The 15,980-nt window shown below is 29.2% G+C and overlaps 2 protein-coding genes and 1 long non-coding RNA gene across 4 annotated transcripts; 2 read left to right on the top strand and 1 right to left on the bottom strand.

The window, feature by feature from the left end:
- The first annotated feature begins 782 nt into the window (after window positions 1-782).
- On the top strand, window positions 783-4,528 carry LOC124840557 (monooxygenase 1-like). 2 transcript variants are annotated; one of them, XM_088099566.1, is made up of 6 exons: window positions 783-898; window positions 1,571-1,717; window positions 2,893-2,943; window positions 3,100-3,200; window positions 3,373-3,607; window positions 3,707-4,528. In XM_088099566.1, the coding sequence occupies exons 2-6, from the start codon at window positions 1,648-1,650 to the stop codon at window positions 4,234-4,236; spliced, it is 987 nt and encodes a 328-aa protein (XP_087955692.1). In that variant the 5' UTR covers window positions 783-898; window positions 1,571-1,647; the 3' UTR covers window positions 4,237-4,528. The 2 variants fall into 2 exon arrangements, with proteins under 2 accessions (XP_087955692.1, XP_087955691.1); XM_088099565.1 differs by having other exon boundaries at window positions 784-898; window positions 3,029-3,200.
- A 3,337-nt stretch (window positions 4,529-7,865) lies between these two features.
- Window positions 7,866-11,130, top strand: LOC148192857 (PHD finger protein At1g33420-like). Its single transcript, XM_088098937.1, has 5 exons — window positions 7,866-8,458; window positions 8,899-9,025; window positions 9,113-9,328; window positions 9,418-10,026; window positions 10,112-11,130. Exons 1-5 carry the CDS (start codon window positions 8,134-8,136, stop codon window positions 10,947-10,949), a joined length of 2,115 nt encoding a protein of 704 aa, XP_087955063.1. The 5' UTR covers window positions 7,866-8,133; the 3' UTR covers window positions 10,950-11,130.
- Window positions 10,922-13,693, bottom strand: LOC124840559 (uncharacterized). Its single transcript, XR_007029051.2, has 4 exons — window positions 13,389-13,693; window positions 13,135-13,194; window positions 11,292-11,384; window positions 10,922-11,062 (listed from the first exon to the last, which is right to left on the bottom strand). It is a non-coding gene; the product is annotated as an uncharacterized LOC124840559 (long non-coding RNA).
- Between the last annotated feature and the right edge of the window lie 2,287 nt (window positions 13,694-15,980).

Genomic DNA, 15,980 nt, shown 5'->3' with positions numbered 1-15,980 from the left:
ATACACTAAAAATATATTATACTTTTATATCTAATGTACTCTCTTAAACTATAAGACTTAAAATCATTTTAGTGTTATAATTTTTGTTCATTTATAATTTTGGCCCTCGTAACAAATTAATTACGTATTTAATTAACAATGTTAAATTACTATGTTACATATAATATTAATATTAATGCTTAATTACAATTTTTATATTATTATCGAAAAAAAATCATGTTACCATTATTTTTATTAGTGACTAAACAAATTATTTAATTCTTAAATTTTGAGAATAAAGTACGTTGTTAATTTGCATAGGATCCGAATTCCGCACTGACAACTTTTAAATCTAAAGTGAATTTCAATCAAAAGAAATTTAAAATGATAGACTTTTTAAACTAATAAAACATTGGCACATTTAATAGATTAAATAATTATTTATTTACACTTATGTTCAAGATTACCAAAGAACATTTTTATCAAACTTGGAATCAATTTGAAAATTTAGTTAAACTATAACGCAATGGTAAAATGCTTTTGAGTCTTAAATGCAATTTAAAACGTGTTAATGAATTGGATATATTAAAATTAATAATATATTAATATTAATGTTTCATGTAAATTGTATTGTGGTGTGAGGAGTAAAAAAATAAGGATTTTGTAATAAAGTATTGAGATATTTAAAAAATGAAAAGAGTGTTGTTGTATTGTTTAATTTATGCAAAGTGGAATGGTGGTGGTATTGAGAAATGAGGCTATAAAAAGTAAGTGGAAACAGAGATAAGTGTGTTGAAAATGTATTTGAATCTGTTAAATAGGAAGGAAAGGGGAAGAAGATGGATACAGATGTTGATGCGGAGATCGTGATCGTCGGAGCTGGTATTTGCGGCCTTGCAACAGCCCTTGCTCTTCACAGGTTTTCTCTTCTTCTTCTTCTTCTTCATCGTTATCGTTTTCTTCTTCTATTCGCAATTCAATATCATTCATCTCTTCAACAATTCCCATTCTCTTAATTAACATTTGTTTAATTTTGCATTTCCAGAAGGTAAACAATATTGCATTAGCTTAGATAATCGTATGAAAAGAAAGAGCTCTAATAACGCTACATGCTCTTTGAATGAATGTGTATTTATAAATTTCTCCCTAAATATTTTTTAAAACGAAGCATACCAGTTTTCTTAACATAGTGCAGATGAATTGTTGAAGAAGATGATAACGCTGGATAACCTTCTTATCGAACATAATTTATTTTATATTTAATAAGAAAAATCATTTTTGTACCATTCTTGTATTACATAAACTCGTTTAAAAATTGATTTTACTGCATATAAAAAATAAAATTTAGCTCATAAAAAAAAAGTTAGTTTCATTTTTTCATAGAAATATTTAGGGATAGAAAAATGCAATATCCACATTTTCATTTGTTTATCCTATATACTTTTTTAAATCCCTAATCTAAAACTGTTATCCGAGAATGTTAGGATTTATAATTCTGAAAGTAATTGAGGAGGTAAGTCATGATTTGATGCATTATTTGTTTCTTCCATGGCATTCGAGATTCCATTTATATTAACTTAATTATCTTCAGAAAGAGAATTAAAAGTGTGGTGTTAGAAAGATCAGAGATTGTTCGAGCAACAGGAGCAGCTATAATTGTGCAGGCAAATGGGTGGCGTGCACTTGATGAGCTTGGCATTGGTTCAACACTTAGAGAAACTGCTATTCAAATTCAAAGGTAACATATTCACATATGTTGCACTCTCTTCATATATTACACAAATTATTCCTATAAAATCTAACCCTCGTTAAAAAAATAATAATGTAAACATCTAAGAAAATAATATATATATATATATATATATATATATATATATATATATATAAAATATTTGGTTAGAAGTTCTACGTTAGTTAATAATAAAATCAGTTTAAAATATATAACTTAATATAAATATTATTTTATAAATTAATTTTGTAGAACTGAATTATACTTAAAAAATATTATTTTATTTGTTTTTGAATCACTTATTAACATTTAGACTTGTACACATTGATTAATTATATATATATATATATATATATAAGAGAAAATATATTAAAAATTGATTATTAATAAGATGAGTTTAAAACATATTTCAATAAGTTCAACACTTTCATTGAAAAAAGCTATAATTTATTGCATGATAAAATTTATTCTACAAGTGGTCCAAATAAATTCTTAATTGTACATATGACAGCAAAATTTACTTTTATCTTTATTCTTACATGTTAAAATTATCAATTGTTAATTATGGAACTTTATCCTTGTTCACACCAAAAGGGCTAGCAAGTGTGGTAAATTTTTTAACATGCTTCCATATTATTATTGATTTATTAGAAAGCTAAGACCTAGTTTTAATCGAATTATACCCTTAATTTAAATAAAATAATAATAATAATAATTTTGTGTTGTGATTCAATTTATCATTTACTTGACAATTTATAATGCAATTTATGAATTTGGTTGGAAACTTGGAAAATCGGATTGATAATAACATTTTAATCCAAAAATATGTTAATTGACTTTCCTTAATCTACACATATTTTTTGTGAGATTTCTTAATTTACGTACAATAAACAAATATATGAATAGAGGAGTATCAAACTAAATTACTAGAGATCGTATAAATTAATTGAAAGAAATATAGCATAATACTTTTGTTTTAAATATTCAAACTCTGTCTATATTTAACTTACTATTTCTATTTATATACAAACAAAAAAAAAAACTTATCATTCTTCGGTATTTAGTGTATATTTAAGCTCTGGTTTATAGATAAATGTAAATTTTAATTTTTGAACAGGTATAAAAACTAACATTTTTATCTCATATCATTTACCCAAAAAAATGACAAAAATGTATGTTTTCAGGGGAAGATTCGTATCTCTTAACGAGGTTGAGCCAATGGAATTTCCATTCGGGTGAGTCGTAGAGTGATAACACTAGTAAATATTGTGTGAAATAAATATCATATAGTTAACTTGATTTTGGTAATAAATGGAACAGTGTTAACAAGGAATTTCGTTGTTTAAAGCGCACTGATCTGGTGAAAGTCATGGCCGATAATTTACCAACAGGGACTATACGTACCAATTGTCAAGTGCTTTCTGTCGAATTAGATCCTGTAACAAAGTTTCCACACCTTATGCTTAGCAATGGAAGTGTTCTTCAAGCTAAGGTATATTTCTGTGTTTTCTACATTAATATTTTCTTTCTCTTTTAGGAAGGTGAAAATGCCTGTTTCAAAATTGAAAGCAATTGAATCATTATGCAGTAAATTGATGTAATGCGATTACAGACCAGCAAATATGCATGTAACAGGTTTATATTTATATATACTGATATATCAGGTTGTTATTGGATGTGATGGTGTGAATTCTGCCATTGCAAGCATGTTTGGGTTACACCGAACCACGCTCAGGCTCTTCTCTACGAGTGTTGCACGAGGCTTCACAAATTATCCAAATGGTCATCGATTTTCCAGTGAATTTGTGATGATGAGCAAAGGTCAAGTCCAACTTGGAAGGCTTCCAGTGACAGACAAACTTGTTTATTGGTTTGTGACAAGGCTAAGGACTTCTAAAGGTCACCAACTTCTTTTATCTTATACATAATACATACATGTTAGAGGTTCTTCATCATCATTTTGATTAAACCTGAGAATTATTTTTGCTTTAAAAGCAGATTCAAAAATCTGGAAAGACCCAGTGCTCATTAGACAATCGTTGATGGAGTCAATGAAAGGTTTCCCAGAAGAGGCGATGGAAATGATGAGAAATAGCAAGTTGAGCTTCTTGCATCTCACCGAGTTGAAGTATAGGCCACCGTGGGACTTGCTCTTCAACAACTTCAGGAAAGGAACGGTAACAATTGCTGGTGATGCAATGCATCCCACAGGCCCATTTGTTGCACAGGGTGGCTCAGCCTCCATAGAAGATGCCATTGTTCTTGCTAGATGTCTTGCACAGAAGGTGTTCGATAATAAGAACAAGACAGAGGAAACGGCAATAAACAGTGCAATGGCAGAGGAAGCGTTTGATCAATATGTGAAAGAAAGGAAAATGAGAAACTTTTGGCTCTCTTTTCATTCTTTCCTTGTTGGTAAGAAGCTTGACACAACATCATCCATAATCAGATTCATTATCCTTGCAATCATGTCCACTCTATTTAGAGACCCCGATTGGCATTCCCGTTATCATTGTGGAAATCTATAGGAACATCAAGCTTTGGATATTCATATAATTTCAAATACTATTCTATTGTATATCATGATCATTAATATTTTATATTCCAAGTCCAAAACCCTCACACCATGTTAGTCATGTTAATAAATTAGTAGTTTTTAGGTGTTATGGCTTCAGTACTCAAATTTGTTGCCATTTAGGTGATGTAATGTAACATATGGTTGGTATCTATTGATTTTATTAATATGTTGTAAGGTTAGTGTAAACTATAAAGCCATTTTATTCATGGTTGTTATTTAATAATAGAGCCTTTCAACTCCCATTCTAAATTGTCGTAGTTCTCATTTCAGGAGCTTCGAGTTTTTAACAAAATGATATTAGAACGTTGAAAATGTCTCTTTTAGTTAAGACATTAGGTGAAATACCATAAATCTCCAAGTTAGGATAAAGTCTATTGTATGAAAAAGTCCATGAAAAAATGAAATATATGTTGTTAATAGCTCGTTTGTTGTTGATTCAGAGAAACTATTTATCACATGATGATGAAGTAACAATTCCTTCTGGCAGGTTGTGTAGACTAAAATGGTATTGATGGGAAAGGAAACACTAAGTTCCAAGTCGATGGACCAAATCTGATAATCAATACACTGTTTGGTATTGTAAGTTTTAAACATAATTGCTAAATTTTGTAAACTGCAATAAAATTAATATTATCCAAACAACTATCATTTGAACAAAAGTACTTTTAAAATAAGAGTATCTGAACACAGACCAAGTTATGTTCAACTACTTTAAGTTGAAAAAGTTAAGTTAAATCAAACTTAACTTTTACAAATACACTTAATAAGAGTTTTCTTCCTGTACCACCAACTTTTATTGCATTTCTAATTTTATCTTTTAAAAATATATTTAATAAATAGATAATTATTATATCTATCTTCACATTCTTCATTTTTATTTTGTTCAAATTGAAATATTGAAGTTGTGTATAACCCTTATTTTCCCATTATGGTTTTTCATTTTCTCAACTGACTGAAGTTGTGTAAAGTTGTGTGAAGGTGATTTGCAGTTGTTAATGCAAGATATTCAAAAGTGATGAATTTATCCAAATATTTTTGTTAATTTAAAGTAGTTAATAGTTTATTTATTGGTATGTTTTTTTTTCAATGTAGTTAATAGTTTATTTATTGGTATGTTTTTTTTTTCCAAAGTGATGAACTAAGATCTATAATTTTAACTACATTTTGTGATGAAATTCTAAATTAATTTTCAGAATTTGGCCTGTGATACGAGATGTATAAAATCCCATAATAATATTCGATAAAAAATTTTATATAATTATAATTTTGATAAAAAAATCATAAATAATTAAATTTTGAAAATCTATGATGAAAAAAAAATCAAATTTCAAAATTCATTTTAACATACTTTGTGTCTTATGTGTGGCTGCACTTACATTTCTAGCACTTTCTTTTCCAATATTACCACCCAAAATGCTCCAACATTAAAATCTCCCGGGGAGAATGAAAATTCAAAAAATTTGTGAGAAGGCGCTCATTTATTAAGATGCGAATCAGAACCGCCTTAATTCCAATTCTATTGTTACCCGCTGTTTCTTTTCATTCTTATTCTCCCAGTGACACGTAAGCTATTCATAATAACATGCATTGACATAGTTAATCACCACATGTTTAATTTAAAGGTTACTCTCCATTAACTTTTCAAATTTTGATTACTAATAAATCCAAATATTTTCACATTATTATTCATTTAATACTTGCCTTAGTAAATAGTACAGGCACTAATTTTTTTTTATTAAAAAGATCAATTTTTTAAAAAAATCGATTTTATTGGTTGATAATATTTAAAATTCAAAATTAATTTAATAAATAATGTTGATTAACACATAGTTGAATACAATAAATAAAATTTTAAATAAAATTAAGTCCACACTTGATAACTATAATGCAATTTGATCTTTTACAATATATATATATATATATATATATATATATATATATATATATATATATATATATATATAAATCAAAAGCAAATATTTTATCTCTATAATATATCTAGATATAAGATACAGGATATATTTGATCATTAATAATATTTAAATTATAATTAGTGGACGAAATAATATATTTGAAGATAATTTCTAAACAAATTATCAAACTGAATATGATTTTTTATCATATTTATTATTTTTGTTATTATTAGTGAAATACATTTATTTTAATTATAATTATAAAAAAATATTTTTATAGTTTTATATATAATTATAATTTGTCTCTGTCCTTTTAATATTTCAAACATTACAAATTTACAAAAAATTGAAATATATTTTAAATATTAATTTTTTTTGTAAATTTTTAATTATAATATTTAATAACAATTCATTATATTTTGACTGAAAAGACGTTATATACTATTTGTATTTATTTTACCGGTTATCTCGTTTCCTAAACTAAAATAATTATCATCTCATATAAAATTACTTATTAAATCAATAAAATTAAATTTAAATAATACTTTTTATTAATTGCAATAATAAAAAATAGTGCTCTCTTTGTGTAAATAAAAATGTAGATGATCACAATCTTTATTTCTTACTAAGAGTGAAAGTTATCATGAAAAAAATATATCACATACTTTTATCATAATAATATTGTTAAAAAATTTCGTCACAATATATATATATATATATATATATATATATATATATATATATATATATATATATATATATATATATATATATATATATATATATGAAAAAAATAAAACATAATTAATATAAATACATAACATTATCTTAATGTTTAAACATTTAAGTCAATTAAAATAACTTTTTAAAAACATTATTTATATTATTATATAATTTTATTCTTTTAGTAGTTTTTTGAATTTATTCTTCGATAAATACCTGTTTTTAAATTAAAATAATTATACTATCAATTTTATTACTTAAATGATTATTTACTTTTTATTTAATTTTTTTGTAAATTTACCAATTTTTAAAATTATATTAATTATTTTTAATTAAAAAAACTATCTATAAAATAAATAAAAAGGATTTATGTTATAATTATAAATGTTATTTATATGTATTATTATAATATTAATTTTATTATCATAAAAAGTAAAAAATAAAAAATAATATAATATGAATAGTTATCATGTCAAAATTTGGTGTCTAAATTACCATATTCATGTAGCTCCTTTTAAACTATAAAATTATTCTACTAAGTACTATGATTTTTTTAGTTATAAATAAAAACACATAAGATTTTAAAGTTAAGTTTTTATTCAGATATTTCAAATCATAATTAAGACAAATAAGATAATATTTGATTGATAATGATTTAAGCTTTAATTAATAAAATACTATTATATGTGAAAATAATCATAAAGATTTATAGGATAATATGTCCAATACAAGTATATCTAATAAATTATAAACTATGCATATATGAATTTACATGTAAATCTCTATTTTTATAGTCAAAATCATTTATATTTAAAAGCCTTAAAAATATGAATATTATGTTAAGTAAGTTATTGAGATATAGAAGTTTTATAACTTGAATCTATATAATTAAAAATATTTATTGTCATAGATAGCAAAAAAAAGAACAATGAAAAGGTGTGAAAATTGAAAAGGCAGTTGAGAGAGAAAGGGAAAGTGAACCGCCATAACTAAGGGGAAAATGACAAATATGCCATCAGAAAAAGTGGATATATGCAAAAATAAACCATTCATCTAACCCTAGCAACCAGCGCCTTCTTCTACTCCTCCCACCCACACTGCTGCTGTCTTTTCTGTTTTCCATACTCTCTTCTCTCACAAACATACTTTGTCACCCTCTTATCTATCAGATCTCTTTTTCCTAATCTTCTCTTAACCTTCCACACCGGACCATGGTAGTCAACGAGAGACCATCCAAGAGGATGAAGAGGAGAGTCACAGTTGATCTCTATGATTTCCTCACTTTTCCGGCCACCGCCGACGTCTCCTCCGGCCAACCCTTTCGGACCTGTGTCCAACGCTTTCTCTCAGACCACGCGCGCATCACTTTCCCTCCCTCTTTATTTCCGTCTCTTATGACGTGGCAGATCTTGTTCCGTGTCGGAGACCTCGTTGATGGGCCCGATCTCTCACCTTCTGTTGTCACTCTTGACATTGTTGAGGAGGATGTTACTCGTTCTCGCACTTCTGTTTATTGTGACCAGTGCCGAGTCGTTGGTGAGCCCACTCGCCGAGTTTGTGACTCACTGACTCTAGACCCATGCATTTCTCATTAGCTTAAAATCAAATTAAACAGGCAGTTAATTTTAATTCTATTTTTTCACTGTGTTTACAACTTGTTCCATAAGTTAGTATGTAGAGTCTCCAACTCTACCTGATTTTTTCTTCCCTCCCAGAACTTGGGCTGAAAATTAAACAATAAACTTTACAGTATTTTTTTTCCCCGTTTCTTTGTAGGTCGAATACTGTAATATATTTTGCCAATTTTTTTTATGTATGTATATTTATAATTTATAATAATTTAGTATTAATAATGTAATAATTAATAACAATATTGTTAGTGGGAAAACAGATATTATTGATATATATTTTCATATGGGGTCTATGGAGATGTATGGTTGTGCTCTAATGCTGACTTTTTGTTGAAAAAAACAAAGGGTGGAGTGGGCATCCGGTTTGTCGAAAGCGATATCATTTCATAATAAGGGCTGCAAGTAATGCAATCGAACCGTATCAAAGACCTTGTTCAAGATGTGGAAACCTTCTCCAATTATCTGAAACAAGGTATAATAAAAGTCTTTTCATTTATTCCATTAAAACATTTTATGTGAGATATTTGAATGCATAATACCTAGTCTTCCATGGCTGCAGCTGTAAATCGTGTAACTTTGCTATCACTGTGGATGACCTTGAGGACTGGGTGTATAATCAGATTGAAGATAACACCCATCTTCTTCATGGTGTGGTCCATTCCAATGGTTATGGTCACCTGCTTACTCTAAGTGGAAGAGAAGGTGGCTCTAAGCTTCTATCTGGATCTGATATTATGGATTTCTGGGACAGGCTATGTACTTCAATTTCTGTGAGGTTTGAATAACTTTTATCTCACATTTGGCTTCAGGATGGGCACGACCCCATTTTTTAAAATTTGATAATTGTGTTGTATACTTGAGCAGGAAGGTTAGTGTGATGGACTTGTCCAAGAAATTCGGGCTGGAATACCGATTGCTTCATGCGATCACGAAAGGACATTCCTGGTATGGTAATTGGGCTTATGAATTTGGAACAGGCAGCTATGCTCTCACCCAAGATGCCTACAAAAACGCAGTGAATACCCTGTCAAGTATGCCCTTGTCATCATTTTCATTTCATGGACGGGGACCACGAAGCCGCCTGGAGTGTATTATTTCTCTTTACCAGTCTTTGGCAGAAACAGAACTTCTAAACATTCAAGATCTCTTCTCTTTTTTGTTGATGTTGATTCGTGAATGCCGTAAGCCAATAGCCATGAAAACTTTTAAGCAGACCAGTAATTTGTTGTGTACGTGGACGGGAAAAGATGTTGAAGAGGTGCAATGTGCTCTTGTCAAGGTATTGATTGCATCAGGTGCGTGTAACGAGTCTAAATGGGTGACAAGTCGTGCTCTGAAGGGTGCAGTATGCAGGGGTGTTTCATCTCCACAGCTTCTTGACTACTGTCTTAAGCACTTCCCTGGGAAATTAGCAGCCAATGGGATGGTAGTTTGTTCACGATGTAATCCCGTTTCCTGTGCAATCGAGTTCAGGTGAGATTGAAGAAGGCATTGCTTTTGTCAATTACATCTTAATTAATGTAACTAAAGCATGTGTTGAATATATTCTCAATAACAGGTTGGGGCCTATGAGTAATGGTCTAAATACATATTCAAGCTATCCTACTGAAAGGCAACTGATCTCTGACTTGACATTTTTATTCGACTCGATAATACATCCTGACAAAATGATGTCATACAGACCTAGGATTATGAGGAAAAGGGTTGCTGATTCAGCCAGGAAGCTCCTTGACTGTAAACAGTTTATGAAAGATTACAAGCCATATGAAATGGCCATCGAACTGCCTTCTGTTATCAGGTTGTGGTGTCATGTCGAACTTTCTGATCAGCCTAAGGACGATCCATCCCCACCGCCAGAGCTTATAGTGTTGCCTTTGAATGCTACCGTTGCTGAGCTCAAGAGCGAAGCCACTAGTGCTTTCCAAGAGGTGTATGCAATGTATAAGAGGTTTCAAGCTGAAGAACTCCTAGGATATGGGTCAATCAGTGACTCCCTCACCGTGAAGTTCTTGCTTGGAACAAGTGGATCAGTCCGCATTCAAGGTAAATGCCCAGCAAAACATGGGCTAAGCAGATTCCGAATGGAACGAGGAACTGAGGTGTGGAAGGTTGATTGCACTTGTGGAGCCAAGGATGATGACGGAGAGAAAATGTTAGCATGTGATACCTGTGGCGTTTGGCAGCATACCAGATGCGCTGGAATTGATAATTCTGATGGCATGCCTTCTAAGTTTGTTTGCATGAGGTGTGTCAACGTGTACCGTGAGGAAACAAAAAGATCACCATCATCTGTTGAGGAACCGAACGAAACCTGTATATTCAACTCATCTTGCAGAGATGAGGCAGCAGCTCCAACAGTTTCATGTAACATAACTGTGAATTTTGGTGTACGTTGAGTGTATAGCTTTTTGTATATGTATCTGTATAGTTATTAGTCGTCTTCAGCTAGGATTTTGTGAATGGGGCCAGTTGAATGTTTTGAAGCCTCTGTTTTTTGAGAGCTTTAGGCCTGCAGTCAGTACAGCTTGGCTTTATGGAGCTCAACGTATATGAATCGAAAATGACAACTTTGTTCTATGTTTGTTTTATTATCTTGAAATTTGAAATTATTTACAGCAGCGTTAAGAATATAATGAAAAATATATCATAAATAAGATGTATCTTCTAAAAATTTCGTTTTTAAAATGCATTACAACTTCAAATATTACTCAAACTCAGTAGTTAGGCTGTCAACTTACTTGAGTTGTATATAAGATGACAAGATTTTTATTTGATGGCGCAATTTATCACTTGGATTTGATAGCTTTCTCTACGAACTTCAACATCTCTAGCTGGAACAAGTGCATAACAGTCGATAAATAGGTTCAGCAAGTACTAAACATTTAACAATTCAGAGAAATGTTAAAACAGTATCTAGTTTTAAAAGCAAATGAAACATTTAAGTAAACCATAAATGCAAACACAAGGTTTGTGAAATAATATGAGGCTTCTGAGGTAAGTTTAGCTTTGCCATGAGTTTGTACTTAATGTTAGAATGCAAGGGGGAGAATTGGCCTGAAGATGACAACCTAAAAAGGCTTTCTTATAAGAATTTATCTTCCAATATGGCAAACTAACAGAAGAAGAAACTCACCATGATCCACACAAAAAAAAAACTAACGAGGAAAACCCTAGGTAAAAAGAAATCCCTGCCTTCTTTTCATGCAAAGTAGGCCATTCATGATTTGTTGGCTGCATTAATATATATATATATATATATATATATATATATATATATATATATATATATATATATATATATAATATTAAATTCGATAGTGTATAATGGCAAAGTTTAAACATACATTGTCCAAAAATATTAAGCACCGATACATCCTAATAAGGAATACCAACCATGAAGCTATACAAAGTTATGTTATAAGCATCTGAAGACAAGCAAAACTCTCCCTAAAAACGTGCCCGGTAAAAGAGGAGAACCAAACCATTTAACTACTCCATCGAATATCTCTTACTACTTCATATGAAAAACTTAAGCACTCTAATACCCAAGTCTCTATTGTTATCAATCTGTGTCTTCAGGGAAGCAGCAGCGTCAAGAAGAACTCTCTAGTCATTTTATATTTCTATAGACCTTGTAGTTATAACACATAAGTAGGAAAATGTTTGACTAAAAGAGGAGGAAATCGGCCGCTGTGAACAGGAAGTAAATGCTCTCCCTTCCGATAAAATAAACCGAAAAAACATGAAGTATTGACATCAACAGTCTTATCACAACAACTTTGCTGGAAACAACAATATAAATTCTAAGTTTAATATTTCATTTGGTTCCTATAGTTTTAAAAACTCTCTTTTGGTCCCTATACCTATAAATATTTGCTTTTAGTGCCAACACATATAATCTTTACTCTCTTTTAATTCTCGTTGAAGGGATTAAAAATGGTACGTGGAGGATTTAAAATATGATGTTTTTAAATAGAGATTAAGAGAAAAATGCTTTGTAATTAGGAGAACCGAATAAGCCATTATGGATAGAAAAGTCTTGCGTTAGTTATTTTATACAAGACATAAATGACATGAAAAGGGTTAGAAAAGGCATATTGTTCTACTTAATTTAGCTTCTTTCCCTTATATAGCCAAGAAAATTTCCCTATAAACTTATAAACATTATAAAAATATGAATTATGCAAAGGGTAGCTCCATTTTCCGTTTGAGAACAATTCCAGATTTCGTTTCTCAACACTCTTTGGATTGGATGGGTATATTATAATTGATGCAATGAAGCTAATAACTAACTTACATTAAGGTATACGATATGCATAAAAAAGCAAAGAGGGTTCAGAAGAAGCATCATTTAAAAGCAATAAGAAATCACAAAACAACAATGCTTGCAAAACAACTCCTGAGAATTGTTTGGCAGAGCGATTTTCAACTTAACCATCATGATGTGTGACAAATAGAACAAACTACTATCCTTTTCAACCAGATTGAAAGAAGATAATAGTAAAAATATTAGATATTGACAATCAAGAATGGACAACACAATCTTCACGGTAGAGAGGGAGTATTGAAAGATTGTCGTACCAGTCAAGAATTGCGAGTTTTCTTACGGAGGGAATGATGCCGCAGTGACGAGATTTAGATCTAAACATAAACAAACCAAATTAATATAAGTAAATTTGTGTACGATCTGGCAAATGTAATTACAGTTCTAACAAGAATTGAAATACACATGTGGTGACTGATAATGAAGAACCTCGCCACGGCATTCCATTGAAATTCACGGAATGCAAATCAGTCAAATCAATGAAAAAAAGAGTTACGACGTAGTGGCTCACCTCTAATTGAATGGATGGGAGGAGAGCGAGGGAAAACAGATTGCAGATTCCTCCAACTCGAAGAAACGAAACTTAATCTGTGATCGAATTCAAAGATTATTCACAGATTAAGTTGATGATGAATCAATCAAAATGAGGTGTAGCAGATTGCAGACACATTAGGATTGACGTGGCTCCTTAATTCTGCAATATTTACTAGTTAAAAGCCCTAATCCCAATGCTTAGGGTAGCGCTGCGGAACAAGTTGAAGAGGATTTAAACAAAGAGAATGTTCTTCAATGCATTCAAGTAAAAGAAAAACTAGGGAATGTGTTTTTCTAACCGATCAGTTATAAGTTATTGGCCCATTGGGTCTCCTATGGTAGCGTCAGTACCACAAACCCATCCAGACCATAGATTTTCCATTAAATAAAACTACCATGGGTGATTATTGAGTATTTATGCAAATAGTAAATTAATTTTTCATTGAATTATTTATTTTATGAAAATTTACCATAATATATTTTATGAAAATATTATAGTTTTTTTTACCTCTCTAAAAGTATTTTTAGATCCTTCCATTTAATTGCTTTTACCAATAAGTTTATTCAAACATTAATTTAATTTAATTTTTTGAACAACTAGTTTATAAGTTCACACAACGAACGAATCCCTAAATTTTTTTTGTTAATTAAAAATAATTTTAGAAATGTATAATTATTTAAACAAATACTTATCAATGTTACTTTAATGTAACTTTTAAAAGGGAAAGAAAAAAGTCATTTAAACTCCTTAAATTTTACCCCGTTTACATCATGACACTTTTAATTTCCACCTTGTTTAAATTAATTCTCAATCTTTATCCCTTTTAGAAATAAATAACTTAAATTATAAATGAATTTTAACTTATTTTTAATTAACTATTGCAGTTGTTGTTTTCATAAATTAATTTAAATTAATCACAATTACACTCAATACTTATCACATATTAACAAGTATAAATTTTTATTGATACCCTTTCCTCTTGAGTCTATACAGTAATTAATTTCTATTATGTAAAAGTAGGTGATTATTAGCAAAAGTTTCCTTTACTCTTTCATATAACCAAAATTTATGATAAATCTCTTAAAATCAAATTTGGAATCAATATGCTATACATAAACTGGTTTTCGTATTCTATTTTCAAAAATTAAAGAATCTAAGTCGAAAAAAAAACAATATATATATATATATATATTCTGTGATACATCTAAATTTTTTTTACAGTATTTTTAATTTTTTTATTCTTTTTATATTTTTGTAACTATTTTATTTTTATAATTTGTGTCAAGTAAATGTAAAAATTAATTATAATATTATTACTGTATAGAGATGCAAGGAAGGTGAGAAAGAAATAAGGTGCAAAGAGAATGGGGGCAGGGTAAAGGGTATGCAAATAGTAAAAAACATTGGGCAAGATTTAATTTAAGCGGTATCATTTAGGTATTGCTATGATATTTAAAATAATAATTTTTTTTATAGAGTTAACTTTTGGGTTATATGGTATAGAGATTTTATAGAATAAACTTTCTAGAATTTCAGCAACTCGATTTTTAGAAAGGAATTTTTATAACAAAAAATTCAGAATAAACTCTTCTATAATGAAATAGAACTTCTTAAATCAAAATTTCTTTAATAAATCTTTCAGAATATATGAAATGAATTTTTAGAATAAGTCCAGAACATATAAAATACGTTTTAGAAAAAAAAATTAAGAATAAAATTTTCAGACCAAACTTTTTTAAACATATATATCGCATGTAATTTTCCTATTATTACGAGAAAATACATTAAAAATAAGATACTATAACTTTAACTGATTTTTTATAATTTTCGTTCTTATATTCTTTTAAACGTATGGTGTTTGATAAATTTAATTCTCAAACTTTAAAAAGTATACAGATTTATATTTTTTAAGTTAATATGACACGAATATTTATAAAAATAATGTTCATTCATAACACATGCTTATTATAACTTTTTTTTTATAAAAACTTTTTATGCTGGCCGTTACTTAGGTCGTGTTCTTTTGAGTGAATTTGGAGGAGTGGATTTGAGGAAATTTGAGAAGATTTGAAGATAAATTTTTTTGTCGTTTATTTGAGTGAATTTGGAGATAAATGAGAGTGAATTTGGAAATAAAATTTGTAAGAATTAGTATAAAATTGTATTAACATGAAAAATTAAAAAAATTTATTTCCAAATTCACTCTCATTTATCTTCAAATCCTCTCAAATCCACTCAAAACAACAGGACCCTAATTTTGAATTCTGATATCAGTAATAACTTTACATAAAAAAATAAAGAGAAAATTTATCAAAAAAAAATTAATAAAACCTCAATTGTATCCCGTAAAATATTAATATTATCTTTAATCTAAAATTTTAAAAGAATGAATTTATGCGTCTTATCTGGTGTATAGATATTTTGCGTCCATTTTCTATGTTTGTACAATCACCTGGAAATAGTTCAAAAAATTTCTACCAGATTTGAGTCAACATATTACGGGGAACAGCTGTCATGACCTAATATAAATATTATATGCATGCATGAACGAACGCAGATACACGGACT

Source organism: Vigna umbellata, chromosome 9, assembly GCF_029865625.1.
Source record: "Vigna umbellata cultivar VRB3 chromosome 9, Vumbellata_1.0, whole genome shotgun sequence".
NCBI classification, from domain to species: Eukaryota; Viridiplantae; Streptophyta; class Magnoliopsida; order Fabales; family Fabaceae; genus Vigna; species Vigna umbellata.
This window is presented reverse-complemented; position numbering and strand designations above follow the sequence as displayed.

What these genes read in the sequence shown, in the direction of transcription:
- LOC124840557 (XM_088099565.1), top strand. Translation starts at nt 819, where the DNA reads ATGGATACAGATGTTGATGCGGAGATCGTGATCGTCGGAGCTGGTATT. An exon ending in ACAGCCCTTGCTCTTCACAG is followed by an intron (nt 899 to 1,570) that starts GTTTTCTCTTCT and finishes AATTATCTTCAG; the next exon opens with AAAGAGAATTAAAAGTGTGG. An exon ending in AAGGCTAAGGACTTCTAAAG is followed by an intron (nt 3,608 to 3,706) that starts GTCACCAACTTC and finishes CTTTAAAAGCAG; the next exon opens with ATTCAAAAATCTGGAAAGAC.
- LOC148192857 (XM_088098937.1), top strand. Translation starts at nt 8,134, where the DNA reads ATGGTAGTCAACGAGAGACCATCCAAGAGGATGAAGAGGAGAGTCACA. An exon ending in TGACCAGTGCCGAGTCGTTG is followed by an intron (nt 8,459 to 8,898) that starts GTGAGCCCACTC and finishes AAAAAAACAAAG; the next exon opens with GGTGGAGTGGGCATCCGGTT. An exon ending in TGTACTTCAATTTCTGTGAG is followed by an intron (nt 9,329 to 9,417) that starts GTTTGAATAACT and finishes ATACTTGAGCAG; the next exon opens with GAAGGTTAGTGTGATGGACT.